Genomic DNA, 25,809 nt, shown 5'->3' with positions numbered 1-25,809 from the left:
ACAAATTATTATTCTAGGCATATAATTTGGGATATTACACAATCAATATATTCAACATGTACAATTTATAAACTTATATTTGTATAGTAAAATTAAACTATTACAAAAATTAAATGATGAAAAATGTGTACATCAATTATTAAAAAAATTAATTTTTTACATAGGTTGAACATTAAAGAAATATTATATTATTATAATAAACAGGGTCGGTCCTGAGCTAGGGCAAGCAGACTCACAGGCCAGAGCCTCAAGAAAATGAGGGCCTCAAATTTGAGGGTATGGTTAAGAAATTATAATACTAAAGATATAAAATATATAATTTTAGCAAAATAAGTAATCAAGTTGGTTCTTATAGTCCAGCGGCGCAGTAAATCAATTGGTAACTTACTGTCTGTAAGGTTTTTCAATTATTTTTACAAAAATACTTCATTCTTACATGAGTTTTCTTAATTTTTATCAAATTTTAAATTTATAATGAGATTTTAAATCAAATTTTTTTCTCGATATTTTTGTTAACCCTTATAATTTTATTTCAATTTATTTTTAGTATAAATTTTAGAGACTATTATATGTTATAATTAAATATTTAAAAACTTATCATATAATTAAATAATTTATTATCAAATTTTTATGATAGAATCAAATTCATTATCATTTGTGTTTTTATTTATAATTTTTTGATCATAAAAATAAATTTCTTATCAATCAGGTAAAAAATCAGTTTTTTACTAGGACCTCTAAAAAGTCGGGACCGACCCTGATAATAAAATTATTTTTTTACATTAGCTTACCATTAAAGAGTTATTGGATTACAATTATTGTCTTCAATAGTCAATGTAGTTAAACATGCAATTAGCCATACAATTCAATGTAATTAAATATTCAATTAAAGTTTGACAATTCAATGTAATTAATTATGTATATAAAACTTACTCTTTCCACGTGTTTTTAGTGAGAGAAGCACTCACTTCTCTCTATAAAAAAACTTATCGTGTCTTTCCCTTTTCCTTAGTTTCTAGGGTTAGGATTTTTCTTTCTTACCGGTTATCTGGTCTTATCCCAAATTTATTTTGGCCTTTCCCTTTTCATATTGGGCTTTTCTTCTCTGGTAGAAGATTTTTCTCTCTGTTTTTATCGTGTGGTCCTCATGGATAAATGGAGGGAGATTCCTTTGTCGAAAGAGGAAGAGGAAGGTGTCACGGCTGAGGTGGAGGAAGTTTGCGGAGAGGAGATTTTTCAACGAACACTGGTAGGGAAATTGTGGATAGACAATAGCTTTAACTCTAGGGCTTTCACAAACACTATGATAGGGGCCTGGAAATTGAAGAATCAGTTGGAAACCCAAGAATTGAGCAAAAATTTGTTCCTTTTTTGGTTCCCCACAAAACGAGATCTGGAGAGTGTGTTACGAAATGGACCTTGGAGGTTTGATAGGAATATTCTAATTCTTACAAGGGTTTCCGGGGAGGGGCAGCCATCGGCGCTGAATATGCACTATGGAGTCTTCTCGGTCAGGATCTACAAACTTCCCTTAATGCTCAGAACAGAGGCAATGGCGAAGAAGTTGGGTGGAATTTTAGGATCGCTTGAAGAAGTAGACCAGAATGATACTCATAGAAATGGAAGATTTCTTAGGAGTAAGGTCGCTATTGATCTCAAACAACCGTTGAAAAGGGGGGCGATGGTACGCTTCAAGGAGAAGAATCTGAGAGTCTATTTTAAATATGAGAGACTCCCAACTTTCTGTTTCGTGTGTGGCAAAGTAGGGCACCAGTAGGGATTCGAAGAACTTGAAGAACAAGAGCTATCTTATGGCACTTGGCTTAGAGCGTCCCCGCTCCCCAGAATTACTGAAGATCAGAGAAAGTAAGAGTCAAAATCCAGCTCGTGCAGCAAAATCTTGTTCAACATTTCATCAGGACAGAGTGGATGTGACTCTAATAATAAGGAGGAGGAGGGAGAAGGGGAAGTAGAGCAAAAGGAAGTGACTAAGCTTGGGGATAAGCATGAGGAGTTGATACAGGAGAGGATTGGAAATACTAGAAAACAGGTGCTGGAAATTAAAGTTGTGGCATAATCGTTGGGGACTTTTGATATTTCAAATGTTGGGAGTGGCAAAGCTATCATTTTAAAGGGCTCTTGTGCAAAAAAGAAAAAATGGACAAGAAAGCTAGCAACAAGGAAGGCTCAATCTAGCTGAGGGAAGAGATTGGAGGCTGAGATTGGTAAACATCCCCTGGTGGACGTTATGATTACAAAAGGAGATGTTGAAGAATGTGGTAGTGGTGAAAAGAAGAGGAAGAGCCAGGGGGTCTTAAAGGAAGGTCTCGTGCTGAACTAGAGGTGGTGTTGGAAAGCTAACACCGCCTACCCCAATGAAAATCATTAGTTGGAACTGCAGGGGGTTGGGGAATCCCCGTGCAGTTCGAGCCTTGTTGAGGCTCAATCGTATTGAAAATCCCGACATGTTATTCCTCATGGAGACGCGTCTAAAGGAGGAGGAATTTAATTCTATTAAGACTAGAGCTGGTTTTGATTTTTGTCATTTAGTGGAGTGTAGGGGTCAGGAAGGGATAGGGTGGGAGGAATTGTCTTGCCGTGGAAGGAGAAGTTACAAATTACTATAACATCTTTCTCCTTAAACCATATTGGAGAATTTGTGGTGGAGGAGAGTGATAATAATGTCTGGTACTTCAGTGGCTTTTACGGCTTCTTAAGCTAAGCAGAACCCTCGCATAGTCCAAAATTAGAGTGTCTAGCACAATATCCTGGCAACATCGTTTACAAATTATGCCATCCCGAGCTAATAAGCGGTTTATAGGTAAGTCAACTGGGCCACTCTGGCTTGATGCACCATTGTAATTCATGACATCTCTTGGTTATATCCTACAAGCAGAAACGCCCCTCTCCCAGCACAACAAACTTTACAAACCTTCCTTTCACATTGAGAACACATGAATACTGGTTCTGAAGCCCCACCAGATGACATTGTGTTAGACGAATGAACTGATTTTTTAATTTCCGCGGGCACCTCACACTTGCCACCCGAACAGGTGTCACCAAGTCTAGTAATATTCCAGAAGTCTATTGGATTATCATCAACAGTCCCAAGCACAATTGCAGCAACAAGTTTATCTTCAAGAGTGGCTTCTCCAAGCAGGGCGAGATTGCTTGCAACTTTAGATAATCTTCCCATGTAAACTTCATCAAGCAAGCATTAGGATTTAATGTTGCAGGATCCGTTCCAATAGATAGTATGACTTTATCCCACTCAGCACCAGAAATATTTAACTTTAGGCGTTCTATTTCAAGTTTCATTGCTTCCATAAAGTCAAGCTTTCTTTGCTATAAAAATAGGAAAAACATATCATGAATTAGTTTTAAACTGAGAATTAAAATAAGGGTTAATTATGCAAGGGGTCCCTGTAAAAACGCGACCCTGCATTTTTAGTCCCTGTAAAAAATTTCTTCAAATAATGGTCCCCATAAATTCTGACGTTAGCATAAATGGTCCTATCCGTTAGTTTCCTCTAACGGTGGATTACGTGGATGGCCACGTAGGTATTGTTTATATTTTTATTTTCATTCTTAAACATCCCATACTTTTATATCATCTTCATCCATCCCCAAATGAAACCCTAATATTCTTCTCCACGTTTCTCCATCTTTCTTCTCCATCTTTCTTCTCCATCGTTCTATCTGTGCCCCAGGTAATAGGTATGGCCTCTTCTGCTAGTAGAAGCAAAACAGGTTCATATCAATCAGTTTCAAATCGTAGATGGAAGGTATGTGCTTGTAATATGCGTATGGTTTCTTATCGTTGCAAAAATGGTCGCAATCGAGGGAGGCTCTTCTGGAGATGTCTGTTGTGGCAAAGAGATGAAACGTGCAATCTATTTGAATGGGATGATGAAATAGGGTCAGGACATGATGCAATCGAGGCTGATGAAGAATGGACAAATGATGCAACAAAGATTAGGGAGATGCAAACTGTTGGGACCTTGAAAGAGTTATATGAGCAAGAAGTGAAGAAAAACGTGGAAATGGAGATGAAGCTTGGGTCAGATGGATTATGTGGAAAGATGAAGACAATTTGCCTCATTGTATCATTGATGATCAATTTGTACTTGATTGTTATTTATAAATGTTAGAAGGAATTAGATTAAGGTTAAGCAGAACATGTAGGCTGTAATATGTAATGTTTAACAGAAGTTTATTATGAATTGATTGGATTGTGTTTATTAATGTTTGTGTTGAGTAATAAGAATTGAGTTTATTAATGTTTGTTATACAATTGCTTAAGCTCTGATTTGTATATAATTTCTATAATTAATGTAATAAGCTATAATTGACTTGTATATAATTGACTTGTAATAAGCTATAATTGACTTGTATATAATTGCTTAAGCTCTGACTTGAATAACTTTGATGGACATAAGTAGGCATAGCCTTACATTCATATAATTAGTAGACCTTCAAAAAGGTACATCAGTACATTACAAAATAAGTTTCCAACACACCAGTACATTAAATAAGGTTCCAACCCATAAACATAAACTACATCAGTACATTAAAAAAGTAAAAAGATGGTTCCAAAACATTGATTACAAAAAAAGGTTGCAAATACATCATCAAACACTAGTTTCACTGAGTCAATCCTTTGTAAATGTCATCCCATTTCTTTGTCTTGATTGCATGACAAGTTGAATCCTCACTTGCATCACCTTCCTCAGGGATCACCAAAGGGTCATCTAGTCTTTTTCCAGGTCCTGTAACATCCCTTGTCTTCAGGGTCCTAATCCACTCTAGCATTGTAATTATTGGCTTGTCCCTTTGAAGTAATATGGTGGCATTAAAAGACACTTAAATTGTTCATCAAGACATCACATTTTGAGAAAAAGGGGAAAGCATGCTTACACCATTTGTTCTTGGGAATTGCCTCTAACCATTCATAAGCTTCCAATTTGGCCTCCTTGATCATTAGCATCTTTGCTTCATGTGCCTCAAAATAGGTAGCCTTAGCAGCTGCCATCATCAAATCTCTGAACAAGGTACCTCCTCCAAACTTCTTTTTGAAGTTTGCATATAGGTGTCTCAAACAGAATCTGTGTTCATAAGATGGGTACTCTTCTTCAAATACTTGCACCAGGCCCTGCATAAAACATCATTTAAATGGTTATATAATGTTAGTCAATCAAAATAAGTATATAATATGTAAGTCAATAATAATACCTTTTGTTGATCAGATATGAAACACCATCTTCCATCTCCAATGTCCTCTATTAGTAACTTCATAAACCAACTCCATGTGTCTTTTGTCTCACTCTCAACTACAGCAAAAGCAACTGGAAGATACTGATCATTGGGATCTCTTCCCACTGCAATCAACATAATTCCACCATACCTATGTTTCAAATGGCATCCATCCAAGCCAATAAAGGGCTTACATGTTTTTGTCATAGCTTTCTTGTTCCCATCAAAGCAAAGATAACACCTTCCAAATCTTGGCCTCAAACCTGGAGCTAGAGCAGCTGTGTTGGTTTTGAAAGTATTGCCAGCTGAAGCCCTCTTCAAATCAGCACCATAAGACCACAACATGCTAAATTGATTACTTGAATCACCCTCAACTATTTGTCTAGCAATTTGCCTAGCCTTAAAGGCCCTACATCCTGGAATTTTTGGGGAATACCTTGATCTAATATCTGCCACTACCTCATTTAGTTTCATCTTACTATTGTTCTTAGGCCCATCAACAATAACCTTAGCAACCCATTCAGCCTTAGCACTTTTGTTAAAAAATTGTCTTCCACACTTGTCTTTATCAAAGAGTGTTTTAATCCTAAAAGTTGCAGTAGATAACACTCTACTTCACAAAATTGTGTAGTTACATTTTTTATTATCCTTGCAAACCACTCTACATCTATTTGAGTCATTTTTCTCAAACTTGATATCCCTACCATTTAACACATTATGCTCAAGTATTGCATCCTTAAATTGTCTCAAGGAACGAAACTCCATTCCTACTTTGAACACATATTCTTTGCTCAACTTATCTTCTTCATTGAACCTTATAACACAAGGCCTCTCATCAGAGCTATCATCTTCAGCTCCACTATCCAACTCATTAGTCATGTATTCGTCTTCAATGACATGTTGCTTACCCAATTCTTCTGTTACAAAAACTTTCTCACATTGCCTACTTGACCCACAAGGCACATTTTGTTTTATAGGCTCAGCATCTACACCAATCATCTCCTCTTCAAAACCCTTCATCCTTTCCTCCTCACTATCATCAAAATGGACATCCCTAACTGAGTCATCACTTGATTCATCATCCAGTACACCCTTTCCCTTCCACTTAATCTTATCCATAAAGAAACTCACCCCACCCTTAGGTTTTGGCTCACAGTATATCTCAACGTTACATTTCTTATCAAACACTATGGCTAATAATTCAACAGCATCTGCATCATCTCTAAATGCTAGTAAATCTACATCAAAATTTCCATTCTCGGGTTTCCACCACATCTTAACCTTTTTATCATCAAAATCAGGCTCCATGGTTTTCACTAAGTCACAGGCTTCAAAAAATGACCAATAATCTGTGTGTTGGTTGCTGAACCCAAGTACATCCCCACCCTCATACCTAATGTCCGGGTCTTTTACAAAACACCATTTAATATAAAACACAACATTGAACCTAGACATGTTCCTGTTGAATACCATTTAAAAAGAAAACCTAGGCTAACAAACATCTACAACAGTTTTCGGTTTCACTAGCAGTAAAGATGAAACCCTAACATACTATATTGAGATAAAGGGATTTACCTGAGACAGCAAGGAGATTGAAGAAAGCAACGCTAAATGGTACCACCACGAACAAGATTTTGCAGCTCACGAACCTGGGACCACCACGAACAAGATTTTGCAGCTCATGAACCTGGGACCACCACGAACAAGTCTTCTCCACGCGCAGCTAGGGTTTTTGATTTGGGGGGAAAATGGAAAAGTGACAAACGGGTTTAACTTATGTTTTTGTTTTGTAAAAGTGACAAACGGGAAAAAGTGTTAACTTATGTTTCAAATCTTACCAAGCTGGCAATAAGATTAAAAATTATCTCCATGTCATACATGCCACGTCATTCACCGTTAATGAAATTTAACAGCGAGGATTAAATTTTCTAACGTATAATGTTTTAGGGACTAAAGTTTGAAAAAAAAATTTATAGGGACTATTTTTGCAGGGTGACTAATTTATAGGGACTAAAAACTTAATTAACCCTTAAAATAAACAAACAAATCTATTTTCAGAGCCTAATAATAACTTAGATATTCAGGTTAAACAAATTTTGGAGGTGGATTCTTGATCAATCACAAAGCCAACCAAAGGGAACATGTGAACTGTAATTAATGAATCAAGTTAAACAACAGAGTTACCACTAGGTGTTAGTTCATCCTTATCCATCATCTTGGCTTGGCTTGGCTTGACGTAATTGAAAATTTTCCCATGTTTTACAAAGAAAATTTATCAAGGAGAATTGCATAAAGTACATCCTAAGAGAAAAATATGCTAATAAAGAAGATGACGAGAAGGAATAAAAATCCATAAATGCTTCCTATTATGTCTAAATATGAAAAATCAAACAAGGTAAACAGGTGCTGCCTCGAGTAGATAAAACTCTAAAAGGGAAAACCCTAAACCCGAAACCAATGTAGGACTTAGTATTTTCCAAATACACCCCATGCTCAACACTATTGGACTTGGTGCATGGATATAAACATTGGTAGGGAGAGGGGTGTCTCTATATAAACTTTTTTTAGACTCTACCTGTAACTAATGTGGGACTAAGGATTTTTCATTTTTTCCAATAGCAACAATAATAATTGAATATTGTATCAACATTCATCAAGAGAAAGAGAAAAAAGTTTTTCAGGGAATGAATAAAATTCATAGAAAATCTAGCAGGTAATCATATTAGATGGGCAAAACAATTTTATAATGGTTCAGAGCTAAATAAACAATTATAATTTACCAGATTTGGCCCTGCGAGAGATTTCAGGCATTTTAAGTATTGTTCCGGGCTAGTATCTAAATGCCTCGTATCTTCGGATGAAATTTTACATTCACTTTGGCTGCTATAGTCAACATCCTGGTCCAAGAAATCAAGTGAGTCACTTTCCACGTGGGTAAAATTTTCAGTAACTGGTTGAGCAAGTGGGTGTGGAAGTGGGTCATTCCAAGGATCTCAATCTACAGCCAAACAGCAACATCATCTAGCAGAAATAAAAGATTTGCACTAAAAGAAATCTTGTGAAAATATAATTAGAGAAATACAAAATTAATGAAAGAATTGAAATAATCAGCACATGGATGAAGAGAGAAAGTAAGCAAGTAAAGCATTCCACCATTAGCTAAGTAGTAAGCAGTGAGGAAGGGCACTGCAAATGACCCGCATTTGGTTTGAAGAACCCTTTAAGATTTACATTTTAAAGGTTGATTTCCCGACCTAAACATTTTAGAAATATTTATGGTTCATCAAATGGAAAATAGTTCTGTGTAAAAACAAGAAAAAAATGTTTTATTAATCATTACAATAGGGATAAATTTTCATTTTTATCAACATGTAGCCACAAAAAAACAATCCATTTAGCTAGAAAATATTAAAATTGAAGTACAAGATATTTTACCACCCGCGTGCAGAGGGGGGCAGGGAGAAAGAGCCAGCAATTGGCTAGAGAAGAATACTGTTTGTTTGATATATGAAAATATCCAATAATATCTTGATTTTGCAATATCTTCATATTAATTTATGTAGAGTATCTTAATTTATCACATAAAGGTTTAGTTTCTAATTTACCAATGGATCCAATCCAACTAAACCTTGTAAGCAAATCAAAGACCACATCTCTAGTTGACTTGAGACTCTCAAAGCACCTCATCATATCAAGACTAGGCATCTAAAGTGTGGACTAATGCAGTGGAGTAAACAAATATGAATGGAATAACACAGATCTTGATTCGATAACAGATCTATGATATGTTATGATACCAACTACGATTTTACACAACTCAACCTCACAAAACTGACTTTACAGGATAATGACTATCAAAATCTCATAAGCACTACCTATATCATATCTCTAGTTGTTGTAAGGCTCTCAACATTCCATACTCTCTTATTACACATTACTCCTTCTCTTTTTTCTACACTTTCTTGTTCACATTCCATACTTTCATATTACACATTACTCCCTCTCTTTTTCCTTGACTACCTTGTTAGAACAACTTCTAATTCATTGAGACAAGCTTATTTTCTACCATCAACATCCATATGGCTCTCATCTATCCCAATCCTCAAACTCACATGTTTCATGTCTCTAGAATAATGTACTCCTGCATTTATTTTTAACTATATTTAGTTGGTGGCTTAAAGATAATTGTGTATTTAGAAATTGAACACAAAGAGTGAAGTCATTTAGATTTTGTAAATTCAAAATGGGATCCTTTAGTCAACAAGTTCAGGCATCCACACATTCAAAGTTTCTCTAACCGTTTGATCAAAATATGATGTTTAAATCTGAAATGTCTGATGCTAAATGTTGGTGATTTTAGTATCATCAATGTATTTTTATAGTAATGTGATTTACTGTAGGCCGATGCAATTATGCGTTAAGCTTGAAACGAATTAGGGTAGTGCGGAGTGCACGCTCGTAGAGCCAAACGTGCAATTGAATACGAATAATAGAAACGGGGTTCCAAGGGGCGGAGCCCCTGGCGGGGTGCGGGGAAGCGCCCTGCCGGGGTCCAAGGGGCAGCGCCCTGTTCGAAAAATTCATTTGAATAGTTGCACCCTTTCCCAACCGACATAATCGTTTTACCGAACAGGTGTGTCGTTTCCCAACAGACATAACTGTTTTTACCGAACAGGTGTGCCATTTCGGTTTCTATTGTTGATCTCCTATATAAGGAGTCATTTGGTCTCGGTTTCGAATACGAAAAACATACTTCCTCTACATTCCTGATCTGCTCTCTATTGTCAGAAACAGATTGCTCTTCGAGAATTATTCCCGCAAAGATTTCGTGAACCCAGACAAGAATAGGGTCGAAATACTTTGTTCGAAAAGTGAACGAACACGATTCTTCGAAGATATCCAGGATTATCATACCAGATCTCTAACACTAAATAGGGAATCATCATATACTCTTGATTTCTGAATTCGAAATACAAAATGTTTATTACAAAATGTTTCCTATTTTAAAATTCAAAATACAAACTTCACACATATATTTCCTTGTCATTTTGGAACATATCATGATAATAAATTATGTGAGTTTCTTATTCCACCCCATATCCTTCTTAGGGACCCCTGCGAAATTCCCAAAATGACCCTCAAAACCGGAAATTTATTTCCGGGGTGCACCCTTTTCTAATTTTTTTTTTGAAACGAACCAGAAGTTAATTTCCGGAGCTAAGCCGTAACTAAATTTCCGGTATTGTTCATAACAGAAATCAAGGAAAATTCATTTCATTTTCAAACAAAGAGATACATAACTTAGCAAATACAAACGAAAAGTTAAACATAAATTGAACATTACAAATCAATATCCTGGGGGATATTGCAGCATCCTCATAATGTCATCGGCGAATCTTGATAAAGTCGCATGTAACTCGATTGGAACTTTCCCTTGAAACTTCGATAAGTCGACCACATAGCCCGTAAATCGTTGCCGTTCTTCAGTTCACGGTTCATGAACTGCAGATTCCCTTCATTGTCGATTGTTGGTGAGCGGTATTCGATCTTCTATACCTTTCGATCGTCGCCGTAAGGAACAAGTCCCTGCAAAGTTTCACGTACCTCTTTAATTGGAGTGTACACCGTGATCTTAAATTCACGGGACGATTCGCTGTCGGGAAAATGTACAACTCCAGTAACCCACTCGATGTCTAACTTCATGTCCATGTCTGATTTTTTTGTGTTGTTGTATGTAAAAATATAAGAGGAGGGTGTTTATATAGTAGAAGGATGTAAACATGGACAAACAGAAATCCTATCCTTTTGTGTCAGGGAAAATACTATAACTTAAATTCCAGTTTCCTACTTAAGACCAAAACCAGAAATAAAATTCCGGTAAAAGGCCTGAGACTGAAAAAACAGAAAACAGAACAGAAGACAACAATTGCTCATATATTCAATATTTTGGAAAATGCTCAAATTACAAAAATGAATACATTTTCACATCATAATACATTATCAAAATGAAGTTAACATTAAAATGCTACATATACTACTTGAAAGAGCCGAAAACAGTGTAGCCGGATAAATTCACCGGTGTCACCCCTTTCGACTTTTCTCTATTTATTTCTATATCTATGTCCCTCAACATGTTGTACTCTTGCATCCTTTCCATGAAAATGACCGGCCATGTCTCCGATGCTTCTGTGAAATGAAGCGCCCACTCTAGTGATGTCGGTGGTATCAGGCATCCCGGTTTCAAGTAAACTTGAACAAAATGGCGTGGATTTGAAATCCATCCAACATAAATGATACGACCAATGGGATTTGTTGTAGGAGCAGTGCGCAGAGGAAAATAAGTCTCCGAAAAACTGTATCGGGTAAGATTAATATACACCCTCTCGTACGCACTTGCTATGAGATGACCCATTTCTGGGAACCACATCCATTTGTCCTCCGGTGCACATCCAACCTTGATAGGTACTAGTGCATTATGTATTTCCTCAACCTTTTCCTTACTCCCGAACACACGTGTGTACAACTCTGTATGTTCCGTCAACTTTGTGATCAGAGTATCTCGCACAATGTTATAATAATCTTCACGGCTACCTAGCAAACAAGAAATAGCTCGAAACCCATAATTATCGTCGCCGACCACATTTACGATCCTTTAAACGTATTTGTGCATGAAAACCAGCATGTGATCGATGAACGATATTTTTGATGGAGGCGGTGTAGGCGATGGTTTGCTAATACGGGCCCCTTTAGAAGCATATTTCCTGAGACTTTGGTGTAGGTGAGTCGGGAAATACCTTGTCAACATGTTCATAATACGAAGGATTCCTCGTAGTAGAATTGTCGGCCGGTGTAGGTTTCAACTTTTTTGGTTCACCTTTTGTTTTTACCGGTTGGGAGGGTGGTTTCAAATCAGTGGTCTCCGGGAACACAATTTTTCTCAACTCTTCTTTGATTTGTAGTTTTGTGACTTCATCGGCTCTTAAAAATCTCGCTTATATTGCTTCTAATTCGCCAAGGATGGAGATATTTGATTTATCACTTTTCATTTTCCCGTCATCCTCAAAACTAAGTCTCTTCCAATGATTAAAGACCTCGTCCATACCTATCAGGACATTTCCACACAACTTCTTGGCTATGACACAAGCACATGGGATACCATATGTTTTCACAATTGTGCACCCACACTTTGAGGTGTCATGACCCACAGTTGAAGCTCTTGCGGCCTCATGGAAAATATAATTAATCCCCGCATGAGATATCTTACCGACCAATTGAGAATATAGCATATTCTCCTTGAATCTGTGTTCCAACACCGTGATACTGCGACCAAATGTCGTTTGTATCTCATTATGTTGGTTCATGATCATATGGTTCATAGCTTCCCAACCCATTATCAAATTGCCCTTGCTATTTTCCAACCAATTCTTGAGAAAAGCATGCGCAGATTCAACTTGGTTTGATGTTGTATTTCCGAGGTGCATAACTTGATCAGTCCATGCATAAACAAATTTTTCCTTCACCTGATCAAGTATTGTGGTCTCCACATATTTCAACAGATTCAGATATTTCTCACAAATAGCTCGGAATTGTAACACAACATCAGATACATCTCTTTTGTAGATGCATTAACAATAACATTCCATGCAGCCATGATTTTCTCCACAATAACACCAGACTTTACCAACTTCCCATCTTCACCTGCTACCTGTTTCAACCCCACAACAGGTTTAACCCGACCTCTCACATTTTGTGTAATATGCTACCTACAAAGTAATGCTGAAGAAGTCGGAAATACGATATCAACGACATTCACTAAAGCCGTATCACGGTCGGTGACAATTACCTTTGGCATATCCTCTTGGTCCTTCAACATGGACCGACACACATCTAACGCCCACTGAAAGTTGTCTTCTTTTTTGCATTTGAGAAATGCAAAACCAACTGAGTACGTCTTCTCGGTAGATGTAACACCAACAATTTCCAACAACGGAAGTCTGTACTTGTTGGTTTTGTACATTGAATCCATTACGAGCACGGTTGGAAACGTGTTGAATAATTTAATGGAATCGGGATGACTCCAGTAAATGTCTCTAACAGTTTCCCAATCATCACACCGCCGGTGCCTACAAACATAATTATTGTCATCAAGAATTTTCAAAAGGTGTTGCATTTTGGTTCGATCCTCCCGAATGGCCAACTTTGTTTGATACCGCTTGTTGTACACTTGTTTGATATTAGAGGTGCTCTCTGGTCTTTTGCGCTTCAATGTTGCTAGAATATTTTTGGGAGGTACCAAATTCAAAGTCATGTCGGAAACACAAGTTTTGTCCTCCGGAAGTAGCCGACATGCTATTGGATGACCGGCTAACTTTGAAGTTAATACATGATTGTGTTCTCCGCTAATCACATTAAACTTCCCCTTATTGTTGGCCAATAGACAACCACGCAACCGAAACGGACACTAACATTTTCTTGTGCCGGTTTCCTCCCGTTTCAATTTTCGAATGCGAGCCACATATTTTCCGCTCCTTTCGCAAGTCAAAATAACAAAGGCATTTCTTTTATCAGTGCCAAAATCGAACCTTGCTATTACGATACCAAATCCTAACTTCGCTACCTCTAAACGAATCCACTGCAACATATCGTCCCGGACATCAAATTCTTGAACATTGTCAAAATATTCACAAACATCGACGCGGGGTGGAACAACGACTGGCGATACAACTTTGGTTTCATCTGGCTTAATAATGTTATTGGGGTGCACCATACCTATGTAACATAATACAAATCATAAATAAGCAACACAGAACAAAACAGCGGAGAAATGCAGCAGAATTTGAAAACAGAGACAAAACCGGAAATTAACTTCCAGTATAGTTCAACAACTAACCGAAAATAAACTTCCGGTTTGTACGTGACCTTGTTTTTAGCAACAAGTTAAGGATCAATGCAGAGAATGAGGGATAACAGGGATGATGTTTACCTGAAATTCTTGTTTGTTGAGCTTTTTCTGATATGATGAACCAAAAAGTATGGATTTGGAGTGGAAAATGGAATGGCAATGGAGAGGGTTTTGGAGAGGGTAGAAGGAGAAAGTGAAGAATGGTGGTGATCACCATGGTTGCTGCTTATAGCTATCAGCATTTGTCCTAAAACCGGAAATTAACTTCCGGTAACATACAAAATATCCAGGTGGCATGTAATTCAATGTTCCCGCTTCTATAGTCGAAATTATACTTCCGGTACAATACCGGAAGTTAATCTCCGGAAGATTTCTTTTATTGATTTAGGGGTGCCACCACATTTTTCCTGGGTTGAACGAAATAGGGTGCATAGGGGTGGATTAAGAAGTTGTCTAAATTATTATGAGAAAAAAACTAACATGTATTTTAAGGGTACAAGTCAATAAGAGTATCTCCAATAGTGCAACCTATTTTTGAATTTTTTGTGGGATCTATTAATCCACTTCATTTTGAAACAACTTATTTAGTTATTACTCTAATGGTGCAATTCTATATTGGGTCCAACAACTTTATTCTATAGAGTGTTTATAAAAAAGAAAATAGTCAATCATCAACAATACTTTTTATTTTATTATTATTTTGGTTCAAAGAACCGTTACAATGCATTGCAACGGATGACTAGACTGGCCAACTCCAATGACCGGAAAATGAAACATTACGATGGCCACTGTAGAGGACAGGTGAAAAACCTCCCACTAGAGATACTCTAAATTATTTGTAGAAATATTATCTTGGACCGTGTGTATTCAATATTTTGAAATTTTAAATATGATTTTTTTTATATTTAATTATATTAAAATTTCTTTAATTATAATATTCTTAACACATGTCCTAATAAACAATTTATAATAGACTTTCAAAATAACAAATGGTTAGAGACTCAGCAGACCTTATTATAAAAACAATAATTTATAAATCAGTTTATAATATCAATAATAAAATATTAATATTTTTTATTTTATTTTATTTAAAATTTTTAAAATTTTATTTTATATTTTTCAAAGTTATTAATAAAGAATAATTTTATAAACTAACATATAATAACTTTTTTCAATATAAAAAATAATTTTTATTTAAAATTTTTAAAATTTTATTTTATATTTTTCAAAGTTATTAATAAAGAATAATTTTATAAACTAACATATAATAACTTTTTTCAATATAAAAAATAATTTTTATTTTTAAATTGGTGAGAAAAGACCAATAATTATCTATACAAGTATGACTACATAAATTAATGAGAAACGACGTTGAATAATAATTTTATAACATCAATGAATGACAAACGTGTGATAGTCATACTGTTAATTTTAAATAAAATATATGACATAATTAAATAATTAATTTTTATTAAATGAATGTTTTTACTTTTAAAATGATATAGTGCATGTTTGGTTTGACTTTTGAAAAGGCCAAAAGCAATTCTAGATGTGTAGAATCAATTCTGGACAATTTTAAGATGTTTGGTTTGACAAAAATAGAATTGATTCTGTCTCCAGAATTGATTCTACTTGAAGCTAGAATTTGTAGCTTCTGCCTCCAGAATTGATTCTGGATGATTTTTACACTGTAATTTATTATTCAACTCACTTTTACAAAAATGTATCCAAACATAAATCAATTCTGCTAAACTCAATTCTGCTAGAATCAATTCTACCAAACTCAATTCTACTAGAATCAATTTTGTCCACCGCCAATCCAAACACACCCATAGTATCTCTTAAGTGAAAATTGAAATTTGGAGTATAAGTTTTTGGAGGTAAAATGTAGAAGGTGAAATTTTGTCCTTTGAATAGTGAAAGTTGAAAATCCCGCCATTTCAAAATAAAACCTTCAAAGAGTTACAATCACATACTAGTAGTGTGTGAAAATGGTAGCAACTCGCAGAAGGAGAAGCGATTCATCTTCTTCTGACAGTGAAAATGGCTCCTCCATCACCAAAACTGTCGTTCAATTGCCGTCTTCATCGCATTACGAACAGATTAGGGAACAAAGGATGAAAGAGAACGCTGAGAGAATGCAAAAACTTGGATTATTGAACCTTTCTCTTAAGCTCAAGAAACCACAACGCACTATCGTCAAGAAAATTGCGTCACCGACTAATGAACCAGAAAGACGTTCTTCTAGGTATTCTTACTTAACCGCTTTCATTTATCTCACTAGTGTTGTTGATATGACCAATTTTTTATGTATGAATAATTAGGGTTTAACCTAATTTATGTTTACTACTTTTAATTCCAAATGTGTCAATCTCATGTTCTGTGTGTTGATTTTGCATTCTTGGGGTTATTACCGTGTTTGAGTTCTGGAACTCATTTTCTGTTTATGATTCATGGGTTTGCAGAATAATGACTCTACCACCGGTTGACTATCGTTTCCAGCTTCCTAAAGCTGAGCATCAAGGAAATTCATCAAGTAAGAAAAAGAAGGAGGTGGTGATTTATATAGCACAAGGTACAAAGCCTGAGGTTTATACTCAAGAGCACGAGAAGCTTCTTGGAGATTGTGAGACTGATTGGGAATTGTTTGTGGATGGATATGATGAGGATGGAGACCGTATATATGATCCAACCAAGGGTGAGAAATGTCATCAATGCAGGTATATTATGGTTTTATGTTTGATTGATTAACCCATTGTGCTATTTGATTGATATGTGCTCTCACCTTTTAAGGGCTTGTTTGTTTCTATACATTATGATTAACTTTGAAACAAGGAATCTTATGCATGTTTTGTTTTGTTACATGCATTCTGGTTCACTAGTTTCCAATAAGTTGTAACACAGAATGACAAGGTTTTGTGCCATGTTCTTTGAATTTTGCTGCTATATTTGTCACATTCTGTACTTGTATGCAGTGTTGTTAGATGTAGGCCATGTCAAAATGGTTTGACATTTTTTTGAAACAGCCTTAGCCATTTATGAAGAAATGGTTGTCATGGAGGTGCCGGTGCCACCTTACTGGTGTGCTTATAAAATTATATGGCAAATTTATAGTCTTGGGGAAATGATAACAATAACATTTGTTCTTTGCTTTTAAAACTGTTTTACTTTTACCTTAGGTAAAACTGTTTTATGCATGTTTTTTAATTGAATAACTAATGTTAACTATTTATTTCGTTTCTGTAGTTAATGCATAAAGTTTGCACATCGGTTCTTCCACACGTTACTTATTTCTCTGACCCTGAAGTTTTACTTAAATCATTTGTTTGCTTGTAGGCGCACAACTATTAGTCAGATGACCAGTTGCAATAAATGTGAATTACCCCAAGGGATGCTTTGTGGAGATTGCTTGTACACAAGGTAACATTGTTTTATTTGAGACTCTGATTGAGAAAAGGACCCTTACTTTTCTTCCTCAAGGTGTTAGCTCCGCCTGAAACATAATAAGTATAGTCTTGTGTTAGCTGCTATCAGTGTCAATTTTAGTAATAGTGGTTTTCTACTATTGTATTATAGATATGGAGAAAATGTGACAGAAGCTGATTTCAATCTCAAATGGACTTGTCCTTCTTGTCGAGGAATTTGCAACTGCAATATTTGCCGTAGGAAAAATGGTTGGATGCCTACTGGCAATATATACAATAAGGTTAGTTGCACAATTTGACATTTGAATTTCCCCCCTTATATCTTCATTTGTATTCACGAAAAATTAATTGTAGCTGCTCATAAATGAGTAATTGATTTTCTTCACATTCTTTAAATGAATCTTTCCCCTTCATTTTTCTTTGTTATTTGCGGTTTGTTTTGGAGGAACTGATTCTTCCCTTTTCATTTGTGTATGTAAGGTGACAAAATTGGGTTTCAAATCTGTTGCTCATTATCTGATTAAGACTCGTCGCCTTGTGAAAAACATGGAAGGCTCAGATGCTGAAAATGATGTTTCCCAGGAAATGCCAGAGGCCTCTCCAGATTCAACATTGACTGGACCAATTCGGACCAGGAGGTCTTCTAGAAGTTAAAAAGGTGGTCAAATGAATGCAAAGTACATTAAAGAACAGAAACATGTCTTAATGGCTTGTACTTTTACATGAAGATGGTGATCCTGTGTTTTGATATTTAGACAAGTTGTTAGTTTTCTTATTTTTGTTACATATGTGCATACAAGCTTAGGCCATTTGACTAAAACAGTTTGCAGCCATATGCCCCTAGTTTCTATAACATTCTTGTGTGATAGCTCTTAACTTTTAAGCAGTTTTACTGAGCATTATGGGCTGTGTGAAGAAATATTATTTATGTTGGATTTTGTTTTAATGGCTAAGAAGCAACTTGTTTGATACAAACAAGGTGAAAAAGAAAGTAAGTCAGACAACGAACTAAAAAGGCCAGGCCCTTTTTGACATTAACTAGAAGAAGCTTTTATGCAAATGTATTGAAGATGCCATTAGAAACATTTCAACCTATCCTAAGATACCATTCAAGCCAAGGGATATGGCCTAACCCAATGGTAAATTTGAATGATTGGGGACCTAATATGACTCCATTCTCTTATGACGTGCATGACTGTTTCAGGCCCTTTTTAAAAAATATGCATTTTGTACCTTTTCTCTTTAGTCATCAATCTACCATGAACTGTTCTCCAAAGGAAAGGATAGATCTTGTTAGACCTCTCCATGTCCAAACCAATTGAAAAAAATTATAGAAATATTCATACATTTGATTAAGCAAATATTGCATAATACTGAAACTAAAGAGCCAGTGTAGATGGTATCAGCAACATAGAGTTCAGCATTCCTAATTTGTCAAAAGACAGTTGTGTCCCAAGTCAGATTTGTATCTTCTAAAACATGTATCCACTTATATGTCATTTGTAATTCTACACTAGAACACCTAACAACAGTCATTTGTAATTTTTTTCATATAAAAAATAACTTTATTTTCAGATTGGTGAGAAATGAAAAACCTAATAATTTGAGAACAAAAAAGTATACTATTAACATATATCTATAGAAGAATGATTATATAAAATTAGAGGATTTCTTATTCCACCCCATAGGGGTAAGGCGCACCCCTTGAATTTCCCAAAATGCCCTCGTCAAAACTGGAAATTAATTGCCGGTACACACCCTACCTGATACATTTTAAGAACGGAACCAAAAATTTAATTCCGGTATACTACCGGAAATAAACTTCCGATTCTTTGTCTGACAGTTTGAAGGAAAACCTTACTATAAGCAATATGTTTTGAATTTACAATTGTTATTCAAATTTAAATCATGTAACTTTTAAATCGAATTAAAGCCAAGATTATGTTCCAAAATAAATTTTAGAATAATAGTATTTATAAAATATATCCGGTACAATAAGAAACAAAAAAAAAAAGTCAAAATACATCCAAAATAAACTACTGTGTATGGCGGAGCTGGCCTGTCACCCTTCGCCGCCTGTAGACAAGGGCACCCTGAGCCTCCTCCAAGACGGCATCCAAAACACCTATGGCATAAGATCCGTCAGGAAACAACCCTCTCCCGATGCCATCCCTAACAAGTTGAATGATACGGAGAATCCTAGGCAACGCGTCTTGGGCATGATCCACCCTCTCCACCTCCTCCTCTAGGAGCTCCTGATGAGCTGGCCTAGGTGGGTCCCCTGGAGCCTCCGGTATCATGTATGTATGAGAAATCTTGAAGTACCACAACATGTAACCAACTGCGTTACTCCAGTCGTCTGAGCCTCGGTACTCCTGGCCTCCTCAGGGACGAATTGACCGTCAAGATCAGCAAAAATCTCATCCATGTCCCTCCTCCTCACTGTCAGAGAAGTACATACAACAGGAAGCCGAGGAATGTTCTGGGTATACCCGAACTGACGCATCACTCGCTCGGGCATGTAGGCAGCAATCATCCGAGTACCGTTTGCCAACCAACCTTTAAACAGAGAAATCTCATCAAAAGCGATTGTCTCGCGGTGGTCGCGTAGGCATTGAACATGATATCATCATGCGCAATCCGATCCAGGTAAAGGCGAAACGACAGTGTCGCCTTGTTGCCTCTGAGCGGCTCATACGCACATGCACGAGGCATCTGCTCGGTATAACCAACAGCAAGTGACCATCCAGAAATGTGTGGGAAGTGTTGTAGGATCCATCCCTGAAATGTAAAAATTATATCAATTAGTTTCAAAATATAAAAAACTAAAAGACGAAGCTAAGATAGATTTTTTATTCCGTCAGAAGAGTCATGCTGTCGGTGATCTGCATCATCAGCCACCTAGCCGCCTCCCTCAACTTGCTATACAAGTATACCAAGCAAGCATCCCCCGCAGTTCCACCCACTGACCTGCTCCAAATCAGCAAAGAATCTGAGGTACATGACGTCAGTGTAAGTGGCACTGGTGTCCACAAATATCTATGTCCCAACAAGATACAGGAGGTATGCTCTCATGGCATTCCCCCTGTGAATGGTAACTTTCTCGGGATCACCGTCAGCAGCAGTAGCACGCCCAACCTCATCATCAAAAACCGTCTTCAGCCAACTGTACCTCACATGGCTGCCACATGTCTTATCAACCTCCTCCAGGGCCTCGCCAGTAGTAACCCCCAGCCTGAGAACCAACATCTCAATCTCCTCTTCCCTGTCCAACCTCTCATGATCCAGAAACCGCCCCCGATCGATAGATGAAGCAGACAAGCGACGTCATCGAGCGTGATTGTCATCTCCCCGTGTGGCAGATGAAACAAAGACGTCTCCTCGTGCCACCTCTCAACAAAAGCGTTGGTCATCCCCCAGTCGACCACGCTATACCCACAGAGGTCAAGTCTCTTAACCCTGTAGCCTGCAACATCTCATCAAACCATGGCTCGGCCAGGGGAATTAGCTTGCTGATCTTCCTCCCATTGTTGATGACCTTTAATGGTTCCCGATCCTGCAAGAAAAAACAACACTATTAGCATTCATAATCTTATTCATAACATAACACAATTAGTAAATGAAACATAAATGTAAATTCCGTACCTCTCCATCCCTTACATGTCTAGCCGTACTGGTGGGATAATGCACGAGCACAGATAAATCAGAAGGTCCCCCTCCAAATAACTGAGGTACCTCAGGTGGTTCCGGTGTCGGTCCCGGGGCGACCGGTGCGGCTGGTGCTGTTGGGGCGGCCTCTACTGCTGGTGCCTCTCCTGGCACTGGTACCTCTGGAACCTGATCTACTGGTGGTGTAGGATCAGGTCTCAGCTCGGACGACTCCGACTGTGTATGAGAACTAGATCCAAACTCATAAATCCGCGGTGGAGAGGATGGTGAGGATGGTGTGGATGTGCGTCGGCGGGATGACAGAGACGGAGAGGGGTGGACTGGAGACTCCCGTCTGCTACAGGAGGAAGAAGATGATGGTGCAGATGTCGATGGGGCCTCGGACACAACCTGTCCAGATGTCGAAGACGGGGCCTGTGAGGCCTTAGTCGAGGCTTCAGTCCTCGGAGGCCGAAAGGCCTGACTCCTCTCCCTCTGCAAGAAAGCATGCTGTGTTACCCTGCCAAGCCTCAAACGATCAGCTCGGTCAAACATATCTACTGTAGAAGCAAGACAGAAAGGTTAGCATTAGAAGCAAGTCACACAGATGGAAAAAAAGGAAAAAAAAACAACACAGACTGAAACCGGAAATTAATTTCCGATTTTGTTCATCCCTAAAACCGGAAATTAATTTCCGGTTATCCCTGCGAAGGGCACCAGCGCACACCACCAACCCAAAATCCTAAATGCCTCAAAAAACCCGGATTGATCGTACAAAACACATTACAAATACTATTATAATGACTCCTAATAATGTAAACTACAAAAAACTACACATTTGAAGCCCTATTTCACTAGTTTGAATCGATTTTACATAAACTCTATAAATGCGTAAATTCACTTACTTGATTGATTAAGAGTTGTTTTTTGCTTGATTGACTGATCCTTAGTTGTTGTTTGATGACTTAGTGAGCCTTGTGTAGATTGTTTGTGAGAAAACTGAATTTGGGGTGAAAGATTTTGAGAGTGTTTGGTTGAAAATTTAGAATGTTTGATATTATGGGGAGGGGAAAAGGTTTTGGCGCGATTTAAACTCACCAGTTAATTGAAAATTTATTTCCGATAGTATACCGTAAATAAAGTTCCGGTTTGCACCCAAACTGGATTTCACTAAATAAGGTGGCATAGGGTGCGAGCCGGAAATTAATTGCCGGTTAACCGGGGGCAAAAACAGAATTTCACAAGGGTCCTTAAAAAAGCCATGGGGTGGAATAAGAAATTGTCTAAAATTATACCTCTAATTTAAAGAATGAGTTTGATATGTAAACTAAAATATATGGGACATAACAATATTAGACCATACATAATAGTATAGAACAACATTTTGTATTGTACTTACTTTAATGATCGATGCACTCAATTTTTTTTTCTCTATTTTGTTTGGTATGTTCAATTGAATAAAAAGATATAACAACTTTTACTATAATATTTTTTATTAATATATAAAATATTAATATTGGAAAATCAAAATATTAAATAATAAGAAAAAAAAAAAGATTGAAAGGCACAACCCCTTTGGTCACGAGCTCAACCCTGCTGTTGATAATTTTGAGTTGCTCCACAACGGTGTTAAAGCCATAGTCGAGGATATCCATGATATCTTGCTCAAGCAGATGAATCCAGACAATAAGCTCTTTTCTAGTCTGGAGGGCCTCCTCCCCGTCAATTTCCTCTTTAGTAGGTGCCACCTGCCACGATCCCCTCCAGCTCCTTTATCTCCTTTATCTAGGAGGCCAATCGCTTGTTCTCCTGGATTATGGTCTCCATTTGCGGCTCCAGCTCGTTCAACTCCTTGAGGAGCTCGACATGGGCCTCATACTTCGTTTGGTGATTTAGGATATATCATTTTTCAATCCTTAATTAATGTTAAATCTTTTTAAATCTCCAATAAACTTAAATTAAATCAATTTTTTAATAAGGAAAATAATATCTTTAACATTAAATTTGTGAAGTTAATTAATGACACAATTTTAAATTCATTATAAAAAATCACCTCTAATTAAAGGGGTTTTTGTTCCAATTTGGGTTTTTTTTTTACCTCCACAAAATATTTACGGGGAGCTTATTCCGCTTATACGATTCCAACTATTTATAATAGGGTGGTTTTGTTGCATAGATATGAAACCCCACAAATTATTAAAAATATGTAAAGAAATAATAATTTAAAGTACTAATACAATTAGTTAATGAGTCAATAAACTACACTAAAACACACACGCCCAGTATACAAGTAAAGTTTAGGGTTAATAGTAATTCAACCCCTGTAATGTTAGCGAATTTTGTTTTTCCCCCTCCCTACCTTTTGGCAACGGTTTTTTAAAAAAAAACGTTGTCAAAACCTGTCTTTAGCAACGGTATTGGGGTAAACCGAAACACGCTCATATTACATGGGGTAAACAACTATTAACGCTAAAATTTAATCATTAACATGATAAGTCAAAATACAGTTTGACAATACATTAAGATATCGCAATACACCATAGTGGCATCAAGCTAGCATCAATCAAGCAAATATATGACATGATTTCACAAAAAAAAAAAAGTTTTCTAATAAGTTTTTCAACTTTTCTTCGTTGTGACAGTACCACTAGGCTTTAATCTCCATCAAACAAAGGTAACGATGACATATTTTCAATTGACGTTCATTTTGCTCCATCTTTTAGTTTCGTAAAGCCATTCATTTGAGACTTCCAATTTCATGGACCTACGGCTACAAGTAAATAATTAAATATGCCAAAATTGATTACCTCATCCTCATTCCAAGCAAAAGCCTACTTGAACCTTGTATATATGCTCCATTACATGTGCAGATCCAAGAAATGGAAGCAACATACAAATGTGCTTAAGATGAATGTGAGAATTTCAATTAAAACCTGTAACGCCCTTGATTGACTTCAGGATTAACGACTGACTTCACAAACCAACACGTTTAACTGTAGAGTTCTTATGGAACAGGCTCCCGAAAAGAAGATGCATTTTGTTGTATAGGTAGTACCTATTAATCTTTATAAGTCTTCTTGAAAAAAACCTAACTATAAGAAATATCTTTTGAATTTACAATTGTAATTCAAATTAAAATTATGCAACTTTTAAATTGAATTAAAGCCAAGATTGTGATTCAAAATAAATTTTATAATAATAGTATTCATAAAACGTAGCCGGTACAATAAGAAACAAAAAAACCAAAGTCAAAATACATCCAAAATAAACTACTGTGTATGGAGGAGCCGGTCTGTCACCCTGGAGGCGTTCCTCCGCTGCCTCATGTAGACCAAGGCACCCTGAGCCTCTGTCATGATGGCCTCCAAAACGCCTCTTCCATCAGATCCGTCAGGAAAGAACCCTCTGGCGATGCCATCCCTAGCAAGCTCCATGATACGGCGGCACCTAGGAAGCACGTTGATCGGTAAAATAGCAAGTGTACTATTTTGCCTCTGTAGTAATAATAGGGAAATTCCCCGAATGTCGATCTCAAGGACTGCGTAGTAATATCGAGTTCAAATTATAGATCAATTAAACAAAAACTAATATTGGGGTTTTGTTTGCAAATTGTCACTAAACAATAATTAAAATAAGCAGAAAAGTAAATTGGCTTTTTGACAAATATGAGTATTATGCTAGGGGTATAGTGTGTGATTGTTCCTGTAATAACCTTGGATTTAGATCTCTTCAACAAGTTCATAACCTTTAATTACCGCCCTTTAGATTATTTTCCCCTAAGTCCTTAGTGGGAAAACCTTTGAACATTCATCCTAACTCCTAAGTTCTTAGAGAATTATGATGAAATCAAGCCTTTATGTTATCAGGAGTTAACCGGTAACTATAGGGTATCCCTAGTCCTAGGTGATATCTACTATAGTCTAATCGTACAAAAACCTTAACAACCGCTGTCCAGCTGGTTGTTAACCGTAAATCAATCTTGTTGGTCCGACAAAGAAAGCATAAAAACCTTGTACAATTAAATTAAATAAGAAAACAAATCTATTGATAAACTCAGGAATTCAAAATCATTACAAAGTCAAATTAGGGACACCCCCTAGCATTAGGGTTTAGTTACTCATATTGTTCAAAGAAAACAAATTATAAAATAGATACATTACAAGAATTGAGATGAAAGTTGATCTTCAATCGCTTCCATTCATGAAGACCTTCTTCTATCCCAAACCCTTGTTTTCTCCAATCTTCAATCGTGTCTTCTCCTAGCCAAAAAGTCCCCTTTTTCATCATTAAAACTCTTCTATATAGTGCATACTCACTTAGGTTGGTTGGAAGTACCCAAAATGCCCCCACAGCTTAACCCATGGAAAAAATATGAAAAAATCATAAAATCAGCGTCACATGCTGACACGGGCCGTGTCAGCCAACACGGGCACCCGTGTCAGACTTCTGTCATCTTAAAACTTACTTTTTTTTCTCCCAGGCCTCCTGACACGGGTGCCCGTGTCAGGTAACACGGCCCGTGGCAGCCTATAACTTCATATTTTGGCTTTGAGTTCTTCATTAAAGTTGTAGCCCTTTTCG

The 25,809-nt window shown here is 36.8% G+C and overlaps 3 protein-coding genes across 3 annotated transcripts; 2 read left to right on the top strand and 1 right to left on the bottom strand.

The window, feature by feature from the left end:
• Nucleotides 1-3,719: 3,719 nt before the first annotated feature.
• LOC131652147 (uncharacterized) lies at nt 3,720-4,151 on the top strand. The gene has a single exon (XM_058921931.1). It carries the CDS (start codon nt 3,720-3,722, stop codon nt 4,149-4,151), a length of 432 nt encoding a protein of 143 aa, XP_058777914.1.
• Nucleotides 4,152-4,523: 372 nt separating this feature from the next.
• Nucleotides 4,524-6,076, bottom strand: LOC131614886 (uncharacterized). The gene is made up of 2 exons (XM_058886424.1): nt 5,233-6,076; nt 4,524-5,152 (listed from the first exon to the last, which is right to left on the bottom strand). Exons 1-2 carry the CDS (start codon nt 5,725-5,727, stop codon nt 4,853-4,855), a joined length of 795 nt encoding a protein of 264 aa, XP_058742407.1. The 5' UTR covers nt 5,728-6,076; the 3' UTR covers nt 4,524-4,852.
• A 10,002-nt stretch (nt 6,077-16,078) lies between these two features.
• LOC131614880 (uncharacterized) lies at nt 16,079-18,479 on the top strand. The gene is made up of 5 exons (XM_058886420.1): nt 16,079-16,403; nt 16,621-16,875; nt 17,492-17,575; nt 17,732-17,861; nt 18,061-18,479. Exons 1-5 carry the CDS (start codon nt 16,147-16,149, stop codon nt 18,232-18,234), a joined length of 900 nt encoding a protein of 299 aa, XP_058742403.1. The 5' UTR covers nt 16,079-16,146; the 3' UTR covers nt 18,235-18,479.
• The last annotated feature ends 7,330 nt before the right edge of the window (nt 18,480-25,809 follow it).

The sequence above is a fragment of the Vicia villosa genome, linkage group LG1, assembly GCF_029867415.1.
Source record: "Vicia villosa cultivar HV-30 ecotype Madison, WI linkage group LG1, Vvil1.0, whole genome shotgun sequence".
NCBI classification, from domain to species: Eukaryota; Viridiplantae; Streptophyta; class Magnoliopsida; order Fabales; family Fabaceae; genus Vicia; species Vicia villosa.
This window is presented reverse-complemented; position numbering and strand designations above follow the sequence as displayed.

Bases quoted from the DNA above. Each gene is read 5' to 3' on its own strand.
- LOC131652147 (XM_058921931.1), top strand. From the start codon at position 3,720: ATGGCCTCTTCTGCTAGTAGAAGCAAAACAGGTTCATATCAATCAGTT.
- LOC131614886 (XM_058886424.1), bottom strand. From the start codon at position 5,727: ATGAAACTAAATGAGGTAGTGGCAGATATTAGATCAAGGTATTCCCCA. The intron at 5,153-5,232 runs GTATTATTATTG...TGTTTTATGCAG, and splicing joins TCATATCTGATCAACAAAAG to GGCCTGGTGCAAGTATTTGA.
- LOC131614880 (XM_058886420.1), top strand. From the start codon at position 16,147: ATGGTAGCAACTCGCAGAAGGAGAAGCGATTCATCTTCTTCTGACAGT. The intron at 16,876-17,491 runs GTATATTATGGT...GTTTGCTTGTAG, and splicing joins GAGAAATGTCATCAATGCAG to GCGCACAACTATTAGTCAGA. The intron at 17,576-17,731 runs GTAACATTGTTT...ATTGTATTATAG, and splicing joins GGAGATTGCTTGTACACAAG to ATATGGAGAAAATGTGACAG.